This window comes from Calonectris borealis, chromosome 13 (assembly GCF_964195595.1).
Source record: "Calonectris borealis chromosome 13, bCalBor7.hap1.2, whole genome shotgun sequence".
Taxonomy (NCBI): Eukaryota; Metazoa; Chordata; class Aves; order Procellariiformes; family Procellariidae; genus Calonectris; species Calonectris borealis.
The window spans coordinates 15,761,625-15,787,027 of record NC_134324.1 but is presented as its reverse complement, the minus strand read 5'-3'; the positions used below and the strand labels follow the sequence as shown (position 1 = coordinate 15,787,027).

Genomic DNA, 25,403 nt, shown 5'->3' with positions numbered 1-25,403 from the left:
GATCTCACACAGCACAAAAGACAAACAGGTAGGAGGCCGTTTTACTGCTAGCCAAAGGTAATCTTACCCGTATAACAGGCCTCCTGTACACCTGTTAGTTAAAATATAAAATGTTATCCAACAAAACACACAGATTTGATTTTTTTAAAGATATCTTACTTCATCAGATTTTCAGAAGTACTCTACTTGCAAACATTTTAATTATAGCCGGATTTTGAAAGAACAAAACAAAACTATGCAGCTCTCATTTGCAGAATTATTTTGGTCTAACAACAACCTAGCCACTTCATTTTAGTGATGTAACAAATACCAAGCTCTTTTGAAACATTCATTCCTAATCACCCTTTTATCCAGTTACAATGTGCTATTGTGAAAAGAGAAGAAAGAGCCTGATAATCCTTCTAGGTGGAAGACGATAAGCCTGCAATAACAGCCATGAAATATAACCACCATATCTTTTAGATTCAAATGACAAAACAAGGATAGCGACAACTCTTCTCAACTTATTTCTGCAGGTGTCTATACCCAGCTACTATAATCTAAGCAATTTTCATTTATATGAACCCCTCATTCAAGAATACTTCCCAGGCAGAGAGTATGTCAGAGAAGACATACACAGCAGAGTTCAAACTCAGAGTGAGATCATGTTGCTGTAGGGTTTAGCAAGCAAGAGCTCCCTCGGCGCTCTCCAGTTTCGGCGATTTCATTTGCAGCCCCTTTGCTTCCTTTTGATTTCCCCCCTCCCCTAAAATACGTTCTGGTAAGGTAAGTTACAGAGTCATGTGAGTAAGACCATTAGATACAAGAAATTATGTATTTACCTGTTTTTGCAAACATATTGATTGAAACATTAAAAAAAGGATGAAAGAAAGAATAAAGCAGTGAGTTCCTGGTAAACCCAGCAGAAAGCAACAGAACTGCCTGACCAGTTCCAGAAGCAAACACACACATCTGGCCCTACCTGAAGTTTCTGAGTTGTTGTAAGATAGTCTCTAAATGCAGCAATTCGAGGTAACCAAAGGTAATGAAGACCCAGAAAATTGATCAGTGTGCATCAAAAGGGAAAGATGTCTCAAAAGAAAACTGAGTTATAAATGGCCATTATCTTTTTACATGTGAATTCCACAGTAATAATGAATAAACCCAGCCTGTTAGTGGTACTGACTAAGCAACTAATTGTACCATTGAACTTCTGCAGAAGCTGAGTGCAAAGGAAACCCTCTCCTAAAGCACAGACACCACTTCACAAGATACTGGTCCTGAATGTAATTAAAGATATTGTAGGATAAAAAATTCCATGATGTTAAACACAAATATGGGATTTCAAATCACAGCAATGCAATGATGCCAAATACAATTTTTACACAAAAATTCTGAATACCACCAGGCTTAAATTTTTTTCTTTCATTTCTAAGAAACAGAGAATGAAGTAGAATTTTAATTAGGCCTTAAAAGACTTATTCCTGTTAAATAATATCCAAGACAAGTTTGGTATAGAGAAGGAGGTTATTTAGAATTTAAAAGTGCTCTTTATTCCAGAGGAATGCATTCTAACTCAGAGATAAACTGAACACCAAGCTTACGTACTTGGGTTTTACTAAAATGAAGTCCTTGATCTACAGGGCAAATACAACATCGACAGCTGTAATGCAAGGTTTCTCACAATGTTTTATCAAAGATGTTAGCCTTGACTTGAAGTAAGCATTTGCAATTCAGCTGCCATAGTACGGAAGAGCTACACTTTTTTATAAGTATAAGCTGCTGACTGGGCCAATAGTGTGAAACTCTGTGAGGTGAATTTTTAAGCAGACTATGGTCAAAAACATTTTGTGGATTCATCTTCAGGCTTGGGCTAAATCTGACCTGCTGTCACAGAATCTAAAATATGCTGTTTCTGGACAACAAAATTTTTAATCATAGAGCATATTAGAAAATAATTTAAAATCTAATTAAAAAAAACCAAAAAAAGATAAAGTCTTCATTTGGCCATTTTGCATGAAGACCATGAAAATGTTTCAAATCTAGGAAGAAAAAAGGGTCTAGGTAGCAGCAGCCTGGGTTTCTTAAAGGGACTTGAAACACAGGTGACTTTTGTCAATTTGTAGAAGGAAAACTGCATATGCTCCACTCTTGATAGTTCAGTTGATTGGCTGCTATAGGAAATGGCAAATGACCATGAAAGAATAGAGGTAAAAAAGCATAATGGAACCTATCAGGTAAACCATACTGTGCAATCATTACCTTAGTGACAAAAATGTTGCTGGGAGGGAATGAAAAAGGTTATTTGTTTGTTTGTTTGTTTGTTTGATGTTAAATTCTCTGTCTCTGGTGAAACCCCATGAAAAATGATAGGGATTTATGTTCTTTGCACAGTATCTACTTTACCAAATTTTTTTTATGTAGTAATCAAAAGAAAAGACAACTGACTTTTGGCATTTTATTCAAAACATTGACTTTTAATTTTCCTTTCACCTCTCTCTTCATTTTTATTCTGTAGATTTCAATGCCACTATTCTAAATCTGGAGGAAAACACAAAGCAGATTCAAAAGACTCCTACACATAATGAGATGTTTCTAGTTCTGACACATTCAGCGATCACTTAAGTACTTATCACCTGATAATCAAGGTAGCAAGGACTTCCCTGATCACTCACTCTTTATCTTAAACAAATCAATGCATTCCTCAAGTCACTTACCCTGTAGTCTCTGGACACACCTTCTGATGGGACAGACCCTGAAATCTGACTAGAAATGGTTGCAGCTATCAGCTGTTTACACCATTCCACATGGGATCCAGTCGGGCTACAAAAAAAAAGAATATTTCAAATTATTTAGCAGTAATTCAAAATGTATATTGAGAATAGCATAGCAAGTGACCACATCAAGAAAACAAGACCATATATACTCACTAACATCATAAAAATTAGCTTGCTTTGTGGGCAGAATGCAACTATTTCACTGATCAAATTGGGGAAAAGAATTTTACTAGATCTTATCAGAGATGTAGAGCTGTCAGTAGGTTAAAAGCAAGGTTAGGGTCCTAGGAACTTACAAAAATGTTGCTTTCCTTATCCAGTGTAATTTTTTTCATCATTCACACATTTTTTTCTTAAAGCCATCCATGGAATTCATTTCATCAAGTAATAGGAAACTCCTTACACTTTCCTTATTATTATTTCGTGATTATTCAGCAAATCCTCAAAATTAAATTACTCTATGCTAGTATTTAAAAATTTAAACTACATTAGTGTTGTATTCTATATTAATATTAAATGTAGAAAATACATGTTTTCTAAAGGGTAACTTCTAGCTAGCCATATTTTTTTACTACTCATAAAGTAAGCTCTGAATAACCTTCAGGACGGGCCTTCCCATGCCACTCCAAGGAATTCTGCAATGTAGGGTGTTTATAAGAACCCTAAAGCATCTGAACAGCGGAATCGCACTAAATCCCAGATGATGTGTTTGAGTCACCTGAACTAGCGCTGCTTACAAATAACGCAGTATTGAGAGTGAGAAGCAATTACACAGTTTGCTGCCAGCCACTTTGAAGTGCGCTAGGTCTGCTTCAAAACATGCCAGCATCTGATGAAAAACTGGGAATGCCAGAGGGAACTGTTCCCTGAGTGCCACGGCAGCCTCAGCTGATGAGTTAGATAATTGCCATTTCTTCAGACAGTTTAGTTGGACTCTTCAATAGATTTATTCAGAAATCAAACACAAAAAGAAAATTTTAATTCATTTTTAGAATTCATTCATAAACTAGCTTTGGATTCTGTGAGTATCCTGTGACATTGATGTGAGTAACTACATACACATACCCAACAGGTGCACATTAAGAGGGTGGGATAATGGCATAAGATGACCAATTACTACTTAACTAGAGGTCTCTGCTCACACTAACTCTGCTGGGATAGGCAGACATAAGGTGAAGATGCATGCAACAACTTCATACCTGAAACGAAAGCTCTTTCAGAATTTTTCTGATAAATTTTAGTAGCTTTCTCCCCACCTGCAAATTTCTACACAGTACTAGAACACCAATGTTGTTTTGCAGCTAAAACACATCTATGATATTCCTGCTTGACCAAGAAGATAACTCTCAGGTTAGTGCTGAACTCGAGTCCAGATTCACTTAGAGAAACTTTTCCCTTAAGTTTTGCAAAAGAGTGCATGAGCTAAACCCTACAGTAATCCTTTTCTGATATCATTTATTTCTCCTTCTCTCACATCTCCTAATTTCTAGTGCATCTCTTTAGGGTTTGCCTAAGTTTGTTTCCAAATAAACATTTACTTGTTAATTAAGAAAAGGATTTATTTTTCTATGGCTTATCTTCACCGGGAATGACTACATCAACAAAGTTAGTGACAGCAGGAAAACGAATGTGACTGCAGGTCCACCTCCTACGATCAGCGTCTCAGGGTGTATCAGTGTACCACAGGATGCTGATCATACCGATGTGACTTATCACCATCTGTCAAGCGGCACACATACCAGTACGCGTCTTTTCATTCTGTCTCATCTAAGGCCACGCACACGAGCGTAGCCTGCTACAACCGCACGGGCAAATAAATAAGTTATATGACAAACAGACATTATACCTTTTCCAGGGTAGAACAAGATTAGGAGAAGAAAGAAAGATGCAAATTAAGATAAGAAAGTGCATTAATAAGGAACACAAAGATGTAAGTTTTGGTGATAGAAGATGGGCATTTGATTTCCACCTTCACTGGAACGATGTAAAACTCCAGGTTTCTCCTAACAGAAAAGAGAGGGAATATGGAGACTGGAACCTGGCACTGAATTTTAAATCCAGTCTTTTTTCTTTATTTTTCATCTGAGTGAAATTTCCTTTAGTTTCTACTCCTTGTTTAAGGATTTTTAAATTCAGCTCTGAAGTCTGTCTCCAGCGGGGAACTTCTGAGGGAAGGAGCTACTCGGCCGAACCCGGTGCGGTAGCACCCGGCGCCAAGCTCCTGCGCACCCGCCCCGCCGAAAGCCGCTGCCCCGCCCGACCGAGCACCTGCCCCGCCTGCCAGCGGGACACGGGGCCACCGCACCCCCAGGGGAACCGACACGCGGGGGACACGCAGCGCTGCTTCGGGGCAGCCACACCTCTGCAGGCGAAAACACGCTTGCATGAAACAAAAGTCGGGAATACGGACTTAAAAGCTGAGACCGGCCTCCCTTGAGTTTGCAAAGATGAGGCGCTACGCACTGCCCCAAAAATCGCCGGGCCCAGGTCCCGCAGGCAGCCTCAGCCTTCGCGAAGGCGATGCCGCTGCTGACGAAAAGCACACAGCCGCCAGCAGGAAACTTTGACAAGAGCCCGCTCTCTCGCCGGGGAAAATCCGCCGCCGGCCTGCGCGGCCGCACAACAATGAACCCCCAGATTTCAGCCACACGGGCCGGCGGCGCCGCTTCCGCTTCTACGTCGGTTTCGGGGCGCGGGGCGGCGACGGGGAGGCCGCCCCAAGGCGGGGGGGCCGCGCTCCACGGAGGCGCGGGCCGAGGGGCGCCTGCCGCCGCCTCCCGCCGCCCGGCCCCGCGGGGAGGGCAGGCCGCGGCGCCCCGCGCGGGAAGCGGAGCCCCCTCTCCCGCCGCCCCCCGCCCAGGGCGCGCCCTTCGCCGCCGGCTCCGCTCACCTGTCCAGCGTCTCCGTGCTGGCCTGCCGCGACCCTGCCCCCGCCGCCGCGGCGGCCCCCGCCCGCACGGCTCGCCGGCTCACGCCGCCGCCCTCCACCGCCGGCCCAGCCGCCGCCGCCGCCCGCTCCATGCTTCCGGCCGCCGGCGGGACGCGCTGCGCCGCCGGGATGGCGGACTCCCGCCCCTCCGCGGCGCCCGCCCGGCCCGGCCCGGCCCGGCCCTGCCGCCTCAGCCCGGCCCGCTCGGGCCCCGGCGGCGGCCGAGAGCTGTCACCTGGCGGCGGGGCTTACCCACAGGCCTCCGCGCCGCCGCGAGGGCGGGCAGCGGCCCCGCGCGGCGGGGGAAGGCCTGGCTGCCGCCGCCCCGCGCCACCGGCCTCCGCGGGGCCCGGCCCGGGGCTGAGGGGAGGGCAGGGCCGGCGGGCACCCCCGCAGGCCGTACCCCCTCCCGCCGCCCGGGCGCTAGGCAGCCCCGCTGCTGCGAGAGAGGGACCGCCGTCAGCTCTCGGTGTTCCATGAACACGTCTGTCAGAGGCAAAGGGTTTAAAACTGACATCTTTATTTTCTTCCCCTTCACACACGTACATGGCAGGCGGATGTTAAGCTCTCCCCCCGCCCCAAAGTCGCTTGAGAAATAAGGCCCAGCTCCAGAGCAGTCCTGCGGTATCCAGCGGGGGCGGCCGGCACTGAGGTCCAAGGAGCAGCAAGGAGCACAGGAGGAGAGTCCTGGTCAGTTACAAAAACCTGTTTTCTCAAGCATGACTCAAAATGCTCACTGTGAGACAAAAAACCGAACTCAAGGCAGAGTTTAAAAATACGTCAAAAGGAGGTAGTATGCAAATCATTTCTAGGGTATACCCATTAACAGTGATGCTCGGGTGGATAAGGCATAAGCAAATAAAGAAGGCATTCAACAAATAAACTTTCTAAATAAGTAACTGAAGCCCAGCACAAAAACTAGGTTATCTTCTCGGGTCCATGGAAGTGAGAATACAGAGAGGAAAAAACTAAAATAGCGTTCCGAGATGGGTATTTCGTATGGGATATCGGGCATTTACAGCTGTTGATGTTCACATCCCAGCCCTGCTTTTTTACCCCTCCTGGAAAGGGCACTCAACGCCTGGAACGCTCTCATTCACCACCTCAAAAGCTTCCCCAGGTTTGTCCTCGGCTGTGGCAGCTACAACAGGGAACCGACGGCGGTTAACGGGCCAGCTGCTGCACCCGCAGCGGTGCACAGGGGACTGGGTGCCGCACGGGTACAGCCTGCGTGCCTGCAGTGCATCGCAGAACGACGCCCAGATCACGCATTTAAGTGGAAAGGAGAAAAGTTTTGTGTTAACATTGATCAGCTTGTATGCCTACATTCACAACTTTGAAGTAGTATTTTCCAGAAAGTATTGGATTAAAACCACCCCTATGTTCGCCTAATATTGCCATGTAAAAATAGAATTAGAACAAGTATCTCATCTGTTGACTTGAAAAAAAACCCAAGCCCGCACAGAGCTATGTTAGAGCGCTTCAAAGACTGAAATTCGACTGAACCAGTAATACGAAGAATGGTATATATGTAATGAAGTAAGTGCAAAAAGATCCTTTCCATTATATATTACACTTTCCCAAAAGCAGTAGGTTATCATGTAGTGTTTACACAGTAAAAACTATTAGATTTTCTGAACTTCTCCACACTGCTCAGAGATGTCACCAATACGTTCAAATCAAATACAGACACTTTAAATATTCTAATAAAAAATAGCTTCTTTTATAAACCACAAGTAAGTAGAAGACAAATATACCAGAATATGCATAGCTTTCAAAATGTAAATATATCATGAACAATCGAGTATCCTTCTTCATTTATCTGATGTAATGCATCTTATTTACGTTAAGTAGTCAAGATTTTGGGACAATGTTGCTATTTTGGAAACACATACTGAAGAACATTGACAGGAGAATGAACTTTAGAGGACAATAAGAACTCATATAAATCATGTGTATTTAGAACACACATGCCGTATGCTCCGAGCTTCCCTGAAAAAAATAGTGCAATTCAGTGTATATACTGAATTAAATCAAGAGGCTGTATACTTTTATTCCTTTGAAGAAATACTGTTCTAAAAATACCCAGATGTCCTCTAAACTTTGACTTATTTTATGGAACTATAGCTTTAAAAATCAGTTTTCATATGCAAAATATTTACACTTTATAAACTTGCAGAATTTCTAATAAACTATATTATTTTACTTACACAAAACTTAATTTATATATAATCCTATTATATCTTGCAGATCAAAACTCACCACATGTACAATAATTTACAATGACAGAAGCCTCAAGCATCAAAATATCTCCTCTAAAATAACAATATTAGATAGAGTCCTCTAGGGATTCTGAATTGCAGTATTTCCTGGGTTGCCTGAATATCATTAAACTTCTGAGAATATGCAAAATTTTAATTAAATATCAAGTAGCAAGGTTTGTGCTGTCATAAGAAATGCTTGCAACTATTTAAAACAATACCTGAAAAGAACAAATTGAAGGTTTACAAGAAGCCTCTGAAATGAAGGCTTGAAACTAGAATTCAATGGAAGGTTCAATGTAAGTGCACACACTATATGCAAATCTTGTATACTGAAGTCCCTTAAATACTTAAGAATAAATTCGTTGAGCAAAAGTTAAATTAAACACTAAGCTATAAATGTACAAGTTTTCAACAGTATTTGTAACTGAAAATTTTTGCCTACTTTGGTATAAAAGCTCCTTTAAATAGGCACATTTACTTTTACAGGACAAAATGCAAGCTTTAATATTATGGCTATTGCTGGATATTTAAGCAATGTCTCTGTGGGTCTGTTTTTAATTATCTTCTAAACCTTCTTTAGAACCATTTTATTCTGTATTAATCCAAAAAACCAATATTGCCACAGTGATAATTTGTAACATACGTTAGTGCTAAACAGTTAGCCAAAATAGGACTTCTCAGAATCCAGTACAATTGTCATTTGTTTAAAAAAAAAAATCAATTTACAATAAAAAAATAGATTTTTCTTTTATTTTGATATCTACTGAGCTATTTGAACTTTTTAATTAGAAGCATATCAGTGAAATGCCTTCCATACTTTTGTTTCTTTCCAAAAAGGAAAATTTGGACTTCTCAGGTAACCAGAAAATTTCAACACTTCTCTCTGAAATCTTCCAATAGAATTTATTTTTATCTCGTGAACTCCACAAACGTATTCCTAACAGGAATACACACATACCTAATTTTACACAACGTGAATATTCCTATTGCCATTAATGTGTTTATTCATGACATGTAAGACTGAGCATGAATTTCCTTACAGGAACATGACCTAAGTGTAATAAATTAAAGCATTCTTATGAAAACAATAAATCAATTTAATTTCAATTGTACCAGACTTTCTAAAATAACTCTTAAAGCCCTCCATATCTAGAAGTTGATTAATAACGTTCCCAGTCCACAGGCTCTGAAAGGCACGTAATTGAAGAGTTGGTTTTGTTGGTTTTGAAGTCCTCCTCAAATGAAGACAGTCTAAAATAATTTGTGTTAGGACAGTCTAATGTAAGGCATTAAAATATTCCTCTGTATGCTATAGATCTATGTTAAGCACCACTTGCTATTACAGTATAGAATGAAGCCAACATTTTCTTCAAAAATGTGTTTGTACTTGGGACATCATTTGTGAGGGAGATGCTGATGAGGCTGATGAATTGGATATCTTAGAATTATTTGTGATCTGTAGTTCTTCAAGTCTCCTTATATAATCATCACGTAACGCAAGGAGCTCCATGTAACGCTGCTCCACTGGATTTGGCTGCTAGAAAGAGATCTATATTAGTCTTATCACTTCAGTCCAACTACTGCTACACAGTTGTGCTCTGGTATTTGTGTTTTTCTGGCATTACTCAGTATTTGTAGTTTCCAACATATGGAACAAATTGTAGCTAAACAGAAATATTTCTTTCAATAATGCAAGAGCCTTCTGTCTTCCAGTTGTTCTCATCCAAAGAAAATCTTTACACAAAACAGTTTTTCCTACCTCAATAAAATCAGCCAGCACTTCCTGGAGCATATGGATTTTATTTTCTTATTATCTAATATTGTGTGGAAGATAGGTGTGAATACCTTGTCAGAAGCTTTTCTCTTCTTGACTTATTAAAAGGTTTTAGATTCCAGAGGTCAGATGTCTCATTATCTTCCCTAAAAACAGTGTTTAGCTAGACTGACTATTTTAGCTACACTGATCAGATTAAGATGAAATTCATGTCTCCAGATTAAATAGCTTCCCCTACTGATGAAATTTACTTCAGTTTTTAATAGTAGATTTGCAACTTTGTGTAAATAAACAAGTGAAATAAATGCAAAACTTCATTAGTGAATTCTGTAAGTAAACTTCAATGTGTTTAAAATCAACTGTCCTTGCTTTCAGGAGATTACTCACAGAAAGAGCATCTTAACTGTTTCCATTTTAAGCTTAGCTTCTTTTTTCAGATAGAGTAATGAAACAAATAGAAAAGTAGTATTACAAATGTCCAAGGCAGATACAGAGCCTGAAGTTACCCTGAGCTGCATATACCTGTCAAAAAGTTACTGCTGTTTCACAGTTAACTGCCTGTAATTAAAAGCTATTAGCAGTACAGTTTCAGGAGCAAATGTAAATGCCTCACCAGTTCAAAACCAGCTGAACCAGCACTCTTACGTGCACCACTCACTATGCACCCCAGATGGGGACGGCGATGAATGTTGAAGCAACTGTAGAAGTTGGATCAATGACTGAATGTAGTTACTAAGATGATAGAGATGTAGGGTTAATGATGTTGCTAGTGACAGACCAGACTCTTCATTAGACTGAAGTCTGATGCAGAACATACTTCTAAGTAATGGCACTAAGAAAGGTCATCAGAAAACTGGTTTGGGCCACATGTCCACTATTCAGTTCCTTAAGTCAAGACGAAGCGTAAATTTCGTGTGCAGCAAAAAAACATTGTTGCGTTTTGTATATAGAAATGGTGAAAATGAGGGACCAGATTATCACATGGGTTTGCATTTCTAATATGGAACTGCTGCTAAAAATCTTTCCTGAATAATGGCAAAGTGCACTTTTAAGTAGATTTACAGCTAATTTGCATGCCCTATAATCCTTCACTTTCTAAAATAAATCTTTGGATTCACCTTTTGCAAAATGCCCTCATCTTTCACAGCAAGCAACAAAAGCTTTAAAACTAGAACTCCAAATTAAAACTGGCAACATACTTGTAAGAAAATATAGCAAACTGTCTGGCTTTCTTGCAGCCTCTGAAGTGTCGTAAATAATACAGGAGACCAGCTGCAGAAAAGGAAGTGCATTGCTTGAAAACTCCTGATTCATTCCAGGGGCTGGATTGTGAAGACTGCTTCTGTCAAAGAAATTGCTCGTCTATCTTCTCCTACTCAAAACTCCGCAACTTGTTAAGAAGAATAAATAAGTCTCTATACACTATCTTTACATGCCACACCGCTGAGATTTCTAGCAAGATTGTAACAAACATTGAGTGTACATATATTAAACATTAAAAGCACAGAACTGAACTATGTGTAATTTGATAAAAGCTTTTCTGGGCTTCCGATCTGATCCACTTGTATAATTTTCAGTAACAACTTTCATTCAGAAGTTACACAATGTAAACAATGTTGCATCATCAAAGTTACATTAAAAAAAAAAATCTTACCATAAGCCATCAATACAGATAGCAGTTTTGAAGAAGGACTGAATAAATCATCTTAATTTGTAGAACTTCATACAGTCTCTCAGAAAACGGATAAAGACAAAGCAAATGCAGCTAAGCATGTTTGTGATGCTAATGCCCTACCTCTTCAGGGATCATTAAGCCCTGTTTCTAAGCATTGTCATTCACCCTTTAATAGCATCAAATGCCCTTAAAAAATGCTCCCCCAGCCCTGTCCCCGAGAAAAGGGGCTAGAAAGAGCTTGAGGACGACTTGACACTAAGCAGTGAAATAAGCTCAGTGTTCGGAAAAGAGCTTAGTCAAAAAAAAAAGGAATTCTGAATAATCATTTTCACCTTTTTTCTCCATCTTCACAAATATAATATTAAAAACCTGAACAGATTACAGGTACTATTCTACAAGTCAGTTACGACACAAACCCCTATTTCCGAAGTCTAAAAGCATTTTGTATATTATAGAGAATTTACTTACTTGTTGCCGAATTCTTGGGTTCCACCTGATGTAGTAATTGACCCAGAGCTCTAAATGACGCATACTGGCTACTGGATAGAGTGCTCGATTTAGCTCTTTAGTATAAAAAGGATTCGTGTATTTAGATTTTTCACTGTTTATCAAAGACCATAACGATAACGTTTTCTCAGTCACTTTCTAAAATGAAATTGAAATAAGAAGAGTAAATATTGCACAAAATCAGGAAATCCATCATAGAAACCATGGTTACATTCTAAAATTAATACACTTCTGATTTACTTAGAAGCATAGTAAGTTACTGTATTAAAAATATTCCAAAACCAGTCCTTGACAAGTATTTTAGTGACTGCATAGTCTTTAAGATACCAAAACCAATGAATTTACCATGCAACTACTCTATAACGAGAATAAAGCCAGTTCAAAACCACTGTCATACAAGAAATATAACCAAATACCATATGACCAAAACTTTTTGTAGTCATCTAGGGTCAAGACAGCAACACAATTGAACAATCAGTGGTTTGACTAACCTCTTTTTCTCTAACAGACTCGCTGTTATACAAGAAAGTACCAAACCGGCAGCTGTACAAGTGATCCAGGATTGTAATCAAGAACTGCTCATTGAATTCAAAGGCCGTAGGAAACTAAAAACAGAAAAGACAAATTCGTTCTTCACATCGTAAAAGCACGGAGAGACGCATATGCCTTGGTTAAGAGGCTAAACGTGGCGTTTAGAAGCCTGAATACATCTACAATAATTTTTAAGCTAATACTTTCTAGCAGAGTAAGTGTTCAGATGACATGAGGTGTTCAACTTTCTCAAACAAGTCACTGAAAACAACTCTTTTCAAAATATTCTAACTGCCTTTAATTTCTAAAAAGAAGAATAAAATACAGAATAGTTACAGTTACATTTTTACTAACAAGACAGAAAAAGATATCCATAGTGCACTTTATAGTGCAGCACCGTACAGGAAAATAAGGGTTTAGCTCCTAAGCCTTGGCCCTAAACGGACTAAGTTTTCTGCTTTGTTTCCTTACTTATTGAAAATACAACGTTTAAATCTCAGCACTCAACAGCTCCCAAGCTTCCATTTCAAGCTTTGACAAAACATTTCTCCCTGTAGTTCAAGGGACAGCTTCACAAAAATGGTGAAATGAAACAACACACCCTATTAAGATAGTTGGATGCAATTCCTGTAAAACCATTCTGCTGGGTCACAGCTCTCAGTATGTTTCTGAGAAGCCCATATCCAAGACACACCAGCCTTGCATGCATAGCCAATGCCATATTAAGCAACATAAAACTACAGCTTGTACACCATTTTTAGAAATAGGGTAGAGAGATGGTATGGTTTAAAGGTAAATACACTCTTTTTGACTACAGTGTCACAGCAGAGGGGTATGCTGTCCTCTTCCAATACTTTTTTTTTAAATAAAGATCTAGGTTTTTAATTCAGTAATCTCCTAACAATGTTACCTTCTGAAGAATGATATAACATACCTGTTTAGACATCTGCCACACACAATCAATAAACTGGAGAAAGATGGGCGATCTGTCTGCATCAGCATGATTTTTATCACCGTGGCCTATTCTCTGAAATGAAGCAATACAGCTTCCTGTTAACCGAAACAGTCTATTTTATGGCCAATAGACATTGTTTCCTATTTTGCACTAGAATATTAATGCTTCCGTAATAGAGCAACCTGTTCTTATGATTTCAAAATTAGTTACTGCACCAAGGAGGAGAGATTCAGATATACAGAAATACTGCAAAGCTGTTCCAAAGATGTCCGAGAAAAATTCCAGTGATAATTGGTCCTGTTACAAAAACCTGCTAGTTATTGGACAAGCAGAACTGTTAAAGCATCTATTACTTTGCAAATAATCAAGATATATTTTGAACTATATTTACGTAATAAGTTGATATATCAAAAGCCAAGTTATGTACTTTGTCTTCTTTTGTAATTTAAGCCACTGGAGAACCTAGATCATTAAACTATCCACACAGATTCTCCTCTTCCCCCTCCACACTTGAACCTAAGATTCACCCTGAGGTATAGAGTGAACATGAGTGAGCTCAAAGAAACGTTCATGTTCTTGACAGAAAATTAATGCACGTTTTTAAAGTTTGGGTGAGCCGCTTATTCTGAGGAATCCAAAGTAACAATCAAAGGAATTCTCCCCACAGACAAAAAGTAGGTTTGGTAAAAGCTGTTTCCTCCCTTTTCACATTTGATAGCTGAGAACAGATAAGAGATTCAGAGAAAAGAAATTCTATTAACTCCATAATTCTGCTTGAACATACTTGCCTGGAGGAGACAAAAGAAGAACATGCATGTTGAACTAAGATGTTGTCTATCTGCCTGTAAGATAGCAGGCTTAATGTCTTGAGGATGTGAAAAAGGATAAAACCAGCACATTTCTCTATACAATGATTTGCAAGACAGTTTAAAATAATAGAATTGAATGGCAGGAAATAGAGGGAGATGCGGGATTGTAGCTGAACTCAGTCAACATTAGCAAATGGCTAGAAAAGTACTATAGGGAAGACAAACAAATTGGCCTCCTTGCTCTTCAGTTTTCATGGTTTAAAATACATGGTATCTGTTAACAGTGTCATACCTGTGTTCAGTAAGGAGTGGAAGTCCTTTCACTATGGTTAGCAGTTTTCGGATGTCTGAGTATTTTCCACCTATAATTATGTCTATGTCTCATATTTCTTATATTAGAATGCATTATTAGAACGACATTCCACATAGCAAGCGATTTTATCATCTAGATATTGCACTAAGTTCACTATACATAGAAAAGCTGGGGTAGGGAATTCCTTTTCAACAAGGAAACTTACTGTGCACTTCATTAGAGAGAAAATACAGAGAGGAGCTATTAAGTAGTCTACTATTTAGTTATGTGTTATTAAAACATCCAAATTGCAACCCTGCTAACATGAAAACACGAAGCTTGCTCTAACCCAGCCAATATAAGAAACACCCTACTCTTCTCCAACTCCCCACTTGAGGGAAGGCATCACAACAATAGTTTCAAAGATGAGGTTCAGGAAATGCTAACTGCACTGAAGTGCCTAGTCCTCACTATTAAAACTCACAGTTCTACCGAATAATTACCAAATTAAAACAGAGCATGTATGATCAAAATATTTTCTGCTTGCATTATCAGTTTTTATTTTACAGAACACTCCAGAAAAGGACTACCTTCACTATAAACTAAACAACCCATCAAATAAAAATATACAGTACTCTCAGAAAACCGCAGACGGTTAAAGAAGAGTGGCTTCAACCATTTCCAAAGATTACTACTTGAGTGAGCAAGTTGGGAAAATAAAATAGTAGTTTAAGCAAAAGCAAGCTATTTAAATCACCCTTATTCTGCTACATTGTCAGAGATGAACCAGTGGACTTGAGCTAGTTATCTGGAAAGGGTGTAAAAGTCCTACCTCACTGATTGGAAAAAAAACATTATCTCTTGGGAGAGAACAAACTCCTTTGATTACTCAAACTAAAATTAATGGCTTAATAAAAAGAATCATAGATTATTCAAATTTGTTCATAAAAGATCTCTCTTTTAAAGCTTTGTCTTAAACCATAACACGTGCTAGGCTACAAGTCTCTTAGTTACACAATCTAATTTTATCTGTATCGCGACTATAACGTTTTTTAAAAATACAAAATAAAATACGAGAATAAAAAGGCAAGCCAGTGTGGCCCTACCAAGACAGAATACTTCAGAGGTTTATATAACACATCACTACTAGAAGACTACAGGTAAGTACACAAAAAACTGGACTACAGCAGATATCACTCCCAACAATCAAAATGCAAATCTCCTAAGCCTCAAAGCACCTTTAGAATGTCAGATCAAAGACTGCCGCAGCCTTCACCTAAATGGTGAAGTGATTCATGCTGAGTAGCTATACATGAATTTCCAAATGACTGAGACACTCTTGCAAATGTAAAATGGGCATGAAATACACACATAGGGTTTTTTTGCCATTTCTTGATTTTTCCAGATTGCCCATTTTCCCAATTTTAGGAATATTAAGTAATATCTTTAGAATATTCCACTAGGACAAATTGTCTGTGCAAATAACTTCTACTGAAGATGTGGAAACTTCTTACTGTGAATTACAAGGTTCAGAATCAACAAGTAACACTGTTGGTAAAGCTCCCAACTTATGTTTTTACGTTTACATATCCCAGCACACTCTCCCTGGCAACCTATTCTGCTTCTCCATGTTCCTCATATAGATTTCCTGGTTAAATGGTTAGCTGCCAAATTTAAGAGAAGTTCCACTAAGACTCTGAAAAGTTTCCTGACACAAACACCCTTGACTTTGCATTATACATGGGTAGGATATTAAGGACTTGCTATACACAATTTCTACTTAAAGTTCTAAGCATCCAGAAGACAACTGAACTAGAACCAGCACTACCAGTGACAGCCCCTTGAGAGCTATTATGAAAAGTTTAGAACATTTGGGAAGAAGCATTCAAAACATCACCTAAAAGACATTGGCCAGACTCATTCATCTGCCTCTCATGACATTCAAAATAGTCTAAAGAGAGGGTGAGGGAGAAGCCTCATGTCCCAACCTTATTTGATTTTCTTCTGAAAAGTTTGGGAGGACATCATTTTTCTGCCTTCTCATTTTCCTTGCTCAATAACCACAGTAACCCTAGCAATTCTGTGTTTTTAAAAGGGTGTAAAGGACAAAATATGAGTTCTCAGAGAAAGAATAGCAAAAAAAGTATTAACCAAACAGGACCAAAACCAAAAGCTCTGCTCAGATTTACCCAGAAATGTTTTAAATCAGAATTCCAAAATAATGAAAAGAATTATCAAACCTTGACACGACGAGTAGTTTAACATTAAAAACTTTTTAGAATGTTAATGTTGCATGGTCCTTGCAATTATCTTCTAATTCTTACCGATGCAAATTTGTGTCCAAAGCTTATCCACTCTTTTTGCACCAGAACTTCAAAGCCTTCAATTGTTCTGTAGTAGCTGTCTAGCATCAACATGGCCAGCGATGTTAGCTGTGCTGTCCGGTCCCAGCCGTCACTGCAGTGAACCAACACAGAGCTCCTTCCTGAGGATACCTTGTCTGCCACTTGAATAGCTCCTGTCAAGACAAGCTAGCAAAGAGGAACAGATTAGTGTTACCATTCTAACACAAATAAATTGATCTCTTTGTATCTACACAGTATCTAAATTGATACTGTTTCCATTAAAAGACCTAAAGAGCATGGTGTAGTTAATTGGAAAAGAATTTTCTAGGAGATCAAGTAAATTTATTGTATAAAAATAGAGAAACAGATTGGTTCCCTAATCCCTTAGTAAGATCTAATTCATCTCACAGCAAATTCTTAAAACAGGGGGCAGAAAACAGCAACCTTGATAAACCAAAGAACATAAGCTGCTTCTTTAAAGAAAGAGAGGATTTACCATAGGATATACTCTCTAAAAATTCTGTATTTCATTTGGCTGCTTTCTTTGAACTAAATTAGTGAAATATCTCAGTTGTTGGAAAAAGGAACTTGTACCCTTCTAATATGCCTATGTTCCAAATATTAACTTAAAATGAAAATTGTATTAAGTAGGATTCATTACATAATACTCTAAATGCTTTTGCACAGCTGTACTTGAGGCAAAAGGTTCAAAGGTCAACTAGTTCAACTAAGAACACTGGTAAATTACCAGTGTTAAGTATTTTATTTGTGCTACAAGATGAAAATTACAAAGTTTACAAATAAATTTACAAGATTTATTTTCAAAACCATTATTCACAGAATAAAGTCACATACATACTGACAACTAAAGGAATTACTAACTCTTCACAATGACAGTTATCTGTAGTCCTGTATTGCTAGAGACCAAAATAAATCAGTTCTCACACATGTAAAGGCGATCAGATTAACAATTAATCCTCTATCAAAGACTGACATTTGACTTGAGCCAGACAATAAACATTGAATTTCACCTACTGTTGCTTAGTAATGATATCTCATAACATACTCTAAGACTAGTTGGCAAAAAGCCAACACTCAGTGATGCTGTTTTTGCAGTCCAAGTAGTTTGATCTGTTCCATACCAGGACTATCTCAAAGTCTAGCAAAGAAAGCAAGTCTGATATGACAGATTTAGACAAACGTTATTTCAAACAAACAGCAAAAAGTTACCTTTATATGTTCTAACCAATGGGTTGATTCCAGACTCGACAACCAGTGTGATTCTTCCACATTAGGATAAACAATGTCCTTCAACTTCTTCAAAGATTCTCGCATGACATGAATATTATGAATGTCCAAGAAGAAAAGTTCCGCATTGGGATATGCATCTTCACCTTCATATCCTCCCCCAGTTGCCTACAAACAAAAGATCTAAAATTAACTTTAGTCATATATACACTGTTGTAGCAGCTTTTCAACAGAGCCAGAAGGGACTGAATTTTATTTATACTTTATTTTGTAGTTGGGCAATATATAATTTCAGTTGCTTGTTTAAAACATCAGTCTCAGCTACGAGCTTTGGAAGGGCAAATGCTGGAGAAGAATACTTGGGGGCTTTCCTTTGTCCAAAAGGACGGAGTATATTAAGCATAGCACATTGCCAGAAAGACATTCAAGTTGCTCCAGCCAGCCTAGTTCCTTTCAAAACCTCAAAGGTGTAACCCTAAAAGGGAAAACTAATTATTTTAGATTAACACTAAAAGGTTGTTCGCACTGTTCGGCCTGGAGGCCTTTGAATAGGATTGAACTAGCCAGGTAAGGGACAGTGGGCCAGCATCACATCAGTCAGGACTCAGACTGCTTTGAGAATAAAGAGACATTTGTACCTTCCTCATTACTTTTGAGATTCATGGTGGAAACAGCTTTTCCTTGACCAACTGACATTACAATGTCAGTATTTTTTTCTTCATTTATGTTCACTTTTCCCACCAAGGATTAAACAAACTCATGATTCTGAATACAAAAGAGATCAACTTACTTCCCAGACAGATTAAGGTTAAATTAAAATGTTAAGTACATCACACAAAACAGCAGTTACTCATAACATACTAGATCACATTTCCAGGAAATAAAATTTCTTTGTTTCCGTACCAATGAGAAAGAAATTCAGTCAAAAGGATTTGTCTGTTTCTTTACACCACTAATTCAAAAGAGAGCAAATCTCAGGTTTACCAGTGCAAACTTGCTACTGAAAAAAAAAATGAACAAAAAACCCACCTTCCTATGTTTAAACTGCCTAGTTATTCACTACTAAAATTGAACTGATACTGAAATAGTTAAAAATGATAAAATGTTTGGCCAAGTAAAATTAAATTTAAGAGTCCAGTTAAGAATAAGCTACGTTTCATTTAAGAATTAAGTTCAAGAATCTTAGATTCTGCCTCTAAGAAGTAAATTGGTAATAACATTAAAGTTTACTTTAAAGTAATTTTTCTAACATTAAATTTTATTGCTGAAGACTAAACATGTACTTAGATCGTTAAGAAATTGAAGAGCCACATAAGCAGAAAGTCTATTCTACTGCTGCTCTCTCAAAACACTTAATCACCACCACAGCAGGGGATGTGCCTGGTCACAAAAGGAAGTGGAAAAGCCACACGCATTTTAGGACACAGTACCACTGATGAGGTTTGCCGAAGATAGCTGCAAAATCGCAGCATTTCCTGCATTCATGCCATGCCATGAATTGTGATAAATAAATTTTGCCTTTGTAAGCCATTACAGCCACCAACTACACATCAGACAACAACCTAAAGTATGATACAGCCTTTCCCCATTAGTACCACCTGTATTTCTGTGTAGTAGCACAGTACCTCTAGTCTATGCTCTCTATCTCCTTCCTCAGATGTGAGGGTATTCTCAGAGCTGCCAGGTTCTGTGTTAAAAGTAGTAACGACTGTATTTTTCTCTTTCCTTTGAGTATTATGAAGTCCTACTGACTGCATGGTCTTGACCATGTACAAAGAACACAGGAATGCATGAGTAGCGTAGCCCAAGATTTTGCTTATACTAATCTTCACAGCTGTTAAAAAACTTTTTTCAGTGCTGATCAACACTGGCTTCCACTCTGTATGTCATTGTCCCTCAGACCCAGAAATGCACCCTACTGCTTTTACTGCTATGATTGAGTATTCCGTATTTAGACATACCAGGAGTTAATTAAAACACATGGGTGAAATACATAGACCATTTTAAAAAGCTGAAAACTGTGCTTCATACTTCAGTAAGTATATGTGTATAAAGTTTGGCCATAATACATCTTTGAAACAAATGGGGTAAAAATTTGAGTTTGTCCAAGAACTGGGGAAAAATTTAAGTTAATGTAAGACTTGACATTCCTTCCACAAGGCAAACAGAAGGATTGCATGTTTTGTTCATCCATAAAAATTCAGTGTGTAGAGGATAATGCAATTTGTAGAGTAAAATGCAAGCAATTGAGGCAGATTCTCAAAACACAAACCATCAGATTAAAACCTAGCCAAACAACCCCTAGGATAGAGTCTCTGAAAGAATGTGTGCTATACAAAAAAAAAAGCTTTATTCCTTGCTTAATAAATTATCTTCTCTATTATAGAGAAGAGGGCTGTAAAGGTACAGACGCATGCGTTTAAGTTGCACAGAGCAAAACACTAACATTATTGTCCCTCTTGAATTCCGAAGCAACTTAACATTTGTTACATATAAACCTCCTAGAGGCAAACAAGTTTTACCATTTCGTATTCCTTTCAGCACAAACATTGAAGAGGACTCATTCCACTAAATTAGTGTTCATTTTGTGCCACAAAATGATTCAGAAGCTAGAATTCCTTCTCTCCCAGATAAGCACACTTATCGTTTCACTAAGATCTCGAACCCTCTTGAGCTCATCTCTCTTTGCTGTGCAGACACACAACTTCACTAGTACGCACTGAAGAGCATGTCCACTTCATTTGTGCTTGAAATTCAGTGGGTAAGGGACTATCTTAGACATGGAGGGAATGAAGTTGGTACAGTCTCATATGAAGAAAGCATTAAACTTGTGTCCTTCAGCGCTTCTCCCTAACTAGGCTTTTCACATAAACATGGAGCACATCCATGTCTGCTGTGCTCTATGCCAAATACAAATACGGACACGCTGTGACGGGCATTATCTGAGTATGCCTGAACAACCTGGTCCTCACCAGAGTTGGGGGGGGGTGCAGAGGGGAAATCAAGGCGCAGGGACACCTTTTCTTCTTGAAAGGTTGAACCAGATGATCTTTCGAGATCCCTTCCAACCCGGGCTGTTCTATGATTCTGATCCCATTTAGGCTTTGATCGCAGATTAGCAAAAAAATGGTCACTTTGTCAGATGGAAACACTACTTTTGTTACTGCACTTACCAACTACAGGAACCTAGGGAAGAACAGGTATCTAGGTATCCAATATCATACCCATGCTGCTGTTTAGCGTGCAAACCCCCAAATTAAACTTATTCGTCACTTTCTCTTTATTTGTTGGATGCTTGGATAGGTCTGAAGTGGTTCATGTCACGGTTAGGAAGAACCAAACAAAGGATGCCTATCAGTGGGCTTGGCTTTACGCACACAGCCTTTCCAGGACAGAATTTTCCCAGAGGATATGAAGCAAAGTTGTGGCTTGCATAGAGGTGGCATGTCATTCCAACAGGGGACATGCTCTACAGCTCAGCCTACGTCTACCTCACAGTGCAGAGTGTAGGCATATCTGATTTCAGTCCCGTGCTAAGATCTGTGCTTGACTGGTAACAGACAGGGTAAAGCATGTCTGGAAATCCATACATGGTCCTGAAACCCTGCTTATGACCTACTTTAGGCACTCATGTCCTTTCATGACCTTGAGCCTCAGTGTTTGATTATGTAAATTTATCTACACTAAGATTACTACTGTTCCCAAAAACCTCCTCACAGAAAACTTCAAAATAAGTCTCCTCCCCACCCCCCTTCACAAATAAGACTATTAAGCATCTGTTTACCTTGTTCGCGACTGCATTGACATTGGGCCTAGCATCACAGATGGTCAGTTTTGAGATTTGCCCGTTAGCCTCCCTGATGATATCAAGATATCTTTCATCATCTTTATTCCTCTTGCCACTCATTCCAACAAGGGGTTGACTGCAGCGCATAATAACAGCTTGAGTCTCCGGATGAATCCATGACAGAACCTAGTCACATGTCAAAAACACATTAGAAGAAATACATTTTATTAAAAAATCATAACTTAGATTTTAAAGTTACATTCTTTGAAAATAGATAATATGAAAATTAACACTTTTTATTTTATTAAGGTAATCCCCAGATTATCTTTTGAAGATCCCCAGTGCTTCCACTTTAGTCTCATAAAATTTAATAATAATAATCTTTGAAAAAGTTCATTCTCTTCCATATTTAACTCTTATTGAAATTATACTTACCTACATAATCCAGTGTATTTTAATATTTTCCTGCAAGTCTTAGATTGCAAAAATAATTCTGAAAAACAAACTGGAAACAGACATAGCAATGCCTGCTGAAACCAAGAAACAATATCAGAAGAATGAACTCATTGTAGAAACGGTGACTAAGATGCTCCAATTCTACAAGAACAACTTTTCCCTTTTATTGGTTAAGGAAGGAAAGTTGAACCTTTCTGCAGTATCTTGAATGTTTCCCCTTCTCTTTAAAGTACATTTTATTCCTCAGCCCTCTTTACAAAGCGGAGGCACCGGAGCAGAGTGCATGCTGCCTTTGTTGTTCTTCTGAGCCAGAGGGGACTTACCACAAACAAGAGAGAGTGAGCTGCCCAGGGAACAGATTGCAGAGCAAGAGATTAAAGATAAGCACCCCAAGAAGCAGGCAAAAACTCCAACTTTATCGTTGAAGAATATTAAGAAACAGTATTCTCACCCAGTCTGAAAATTGTGGGTTACAGAGTGAAAGAACATCAGAGTTCAAAAAAAAAAAATCCTCAGAAAGTATTCACTCCTGAAATACAACCCTTAGTTGTATATCTGGAAACGAGACCTGTCAGTGTGTGTGCGGGTGAGTATGATTGGTTATTTCCTGACGAGAATAAAATTACTATTACCAAGGAAATGAGTCTCACTGTACAGGCATACAAAAGCCCTGGCATGAATTTTGAGATGACAGAGAAGATACAGCTAGGTTATAAGAACTATATACACACACTACATATTTAACATATATATTATATATTATGCATATACATACATGTATGTGTATATAGTAAATTTATAATTATAGGCCTAGCCTGTCAGTAAATACCATATCTAATAAATACTTATCATACTAAGTTTCACATCTATTGGAAATTAACTGAGATTCAAGGCAGCTTTCTGATGCTGGCTAAGAATGCAGCACCTCTTCCGAGTTTGCCAAATTGAAATACTAGTTAAAACAGATTGTATTGTGATAGAAATTAATATTTTCTATAGGGCTGTAACGAGCTGATTCATAAAAATTCTCTCACGTGAAAGAATTTTACTTACAGAAATACACCCAAAAAGTCAAATGGGTTTATCTTAAATTCCACAGCCCAATTTAAAGGACTAAAAGCCCCAAGAATTCACTGCAGAGACCGTGCACAAAGTCTTATTTTAGGACTGACCATCGGAACTATGTTTAAATGCCATGGGGTTTGCTTACAGGAGGATAACATTTGCTATCACTTCTTATGTGCATCCAACAACAGTCAACAAACTAGTACAGATGGCAGCCTAAGGCTCATACTTCGTTAAGAAAAGGGAATCTGCAATGCTGGCAGTTGTTACTAGAAAAGTCAAGTTAAAACCAACAAAGTTGGAATGGGTGATTGTTGTGGGGAGAAAAACAGAAATGTGGCTTGGCCAATACACTAGTTTCAAGCAGTAAAAAATACCAGCCAATCAAAACTATTTTGCTGTAACCATTTCCAAAAAAAGCATCCTCTGTGTTGTGTTCAGCAAAAAGTTGTTTGGATGCATACTTAAAACTAGCTGCACCGTAAGGTAACTTTCATCACATAATACTCACCGGGATTCTATTTCGGGACCTAAAGGCAGCAACTTTCTTCAGATCATCATCTGTTGCATTATATGGCACTACCAAAAGCGACGGATATGTGTCACACAGTCCATAATGTTCATTAATAAAAGTTACTCGCCACCGTTCATTAGGCAGTCCCTAAAACGTAACAAAGTTTTTCAATGTATTTTTGGCTGTACAAATAATAATTCTGGTCTTGAATTTTACATGACATTATGGCCACATGGTGGCAACAACCTACCAATTTAACCTAACTACAGTACTGTTTCAAAACAATAGAAGAAAAAAGATTACAAGACCACACAAAACTGCTCATTGCTGATGGATTCACAGCCTTAAACAACTGCATAGCTACCTCATATACTCTTACATACACAATTCTATTCTTACAACAAGTTTCAAAACAATGATTAAAACTAGTAGATGTATTTCTTTAACTGTGGGATTGAGGAAAGAAAATCGCCTTCTCTCCTCCCTCAAAGCTCTGCCTTTCCATTTCGCCTGCTGAAAAGAGACCATGGTCCTGAGAAGACAGGGGAGGAAGTCTCGTCTCAACCTTTCTTCCCTCTAGCCTGATGCTACCTTCAGGTTAAAAATAAGATTCAGGCTAGCTTTCTTATTGAGAAGCAGCAACGTTCAGTTGCAGTCTGGTCAGTAAGACATTTCACAAACAGCAGCCAGGAAATTGAGAAAGACTGATAAGCCCTCCACACACACACACGCACAGCGGGGTCTGTGTGGGTGTTTGTGTTTACCTTTTTTGGGTCTTAGGCCTCTAAACCTTGAACCAAAAAGCTATGGAGGGGCAAAAAAAAAAAATCTAAGGAAGTTCTTACTGTTTGCTATTTAAATTTTTTTAAAAAACATGTCATATTTAAAGCAAAAATAAATTGTCTAAAAGACATTTTAAGATTAAATATATCATCCTCTTTCATTGATATTTTTCCAAAATCACCTAAAGATCAAGGTAGAATACTGATAGGCATATAAATAACTTCCGTAAAGCACCGTTGTTTCTAAAATAAGCTGCTTTTTTCTTGCTTCACTTCAGGAAGAAGTAGACCAAATCAAAGACCAAATCAAATCTATACTTAGGACACTGTAGTTACATATTTGGCACATTCTCCCCGCCCCCTGCTCACTTAACAGTGGCACATTGTAAGAGGTATCAGTAACTTCCTTCAAAGAGAATGTCACCTTCCTGTGACATCCTAATTTTTTTAAAGGTTCCAGTGTTTTATTTCTTTTCTTCACTTTTTTCCAAGTTGTATTTCCATCTTCTCCCATTCACAGCTCCCCCCACAAAAGAGCTGAGAAGAGAAATGTACAAACAATAATTCCTCTAGTTGTCAGCTATGAAAGCACCAAGCAACCGCAACTTTAATAACTCACTTGTCTCCTGTATTCAGACATTGGATTGTACACCATCCATCCATTTTCAGAAAACTTTTCTTCATTTGCAAACGCAAAAAAAAGCTGTAGGATAT

At 38.6% G+C, this 25,403-nt stretch overlaps 2 protein-coding genes across 17 annotated transcripts in view; both read right to left on the bottom strand.

The window, feature by feature from the left end:
- The window catches only part of MTMR1 (myotubularin related protein 1), a 40,347-nt gene extending 34,595 nt beyond the window's left edge, over window positions 1-5,752 (bottom strand). For 2 of the 5 annotated variants that reach the window (XM_075162275.1, XM_075162279.1), the window contains exons 1-2: window positions 5,647-5,751; window positions 2,697-2,802 (exon numbers count right to left, since the gene is read on the bottom strand). The gene's annotated coding sequence lies outside the window, so the exon portion shown is untranslated. Of the gene's footprint in view, window positions 1-67; window positions 92-2,696; window positions 2,803-5,646 lie in introns of those variants that run through there. The other 3 variants (XM_075162284.1, XM_075162276.1, XM_075162283.1) reach the window with 3 other exon arrangements.
- Window positions 5,753-6,183: 431 nt separating this feature from the next.
- The window catches only part of MTM1 (myotubularin 1), a 46,729-nt gene continuing 27,509 nt past the window's right edge, over window positions 6,184-25,403 (bottom strand). For 3 of the 12 annotated variants that reach the window (XM_075162285.1, XM_075162294.1, XM_075162286.1), the window contains 10 exons: window positions 25,309-25,392; window positions 23,905-24,054; window positions 21,870-22,058; window positions 18,068-18,253; window positions 16,817-17,023; window positions 13,371-13,463; window positions 12,397-12,510; window positions 11,867-12,043; window positions 10,923-11,065; window positions 8,834-9,486 (listed from right to left, as the gene is read on the bottom strand). In XM_075162285.1, the coding sequence (XP_075018386.1) occupies window positions 9,426-9,486; window positions 10,923-11,065; window positions 11,867-12,043; window positions 12,397-12,510; window positions 13,371-13,463; window positions 16,817-17,023; window positions 18,068-18,253; window positions 21,870-22,058; window positions 23,905-24,054; window positions 25,309-25,392 (1,404 nt within the window). In that variant the 3' untranslated portion in view covers window positions 8,834-9,425. Of the gene's footprint in view, window positions 9,487-10,922; window positions 11,066-11,866; window positions 12,044-12,396; window positions 12,511-13,370; window positions 13,464-16,816; window positions 17,024-18,067; window positions 18,254-21,869; window positions 22,059-23,904; window positions 24,055-25,308; window positions 25,393-25,403 lie in introns of all 12 variants that reach the window. The other 9 variants (XM_075162291.1, XM_075162297.1, XM_075162296.1 and 6 more) reach the window with 7 other exon arrangements.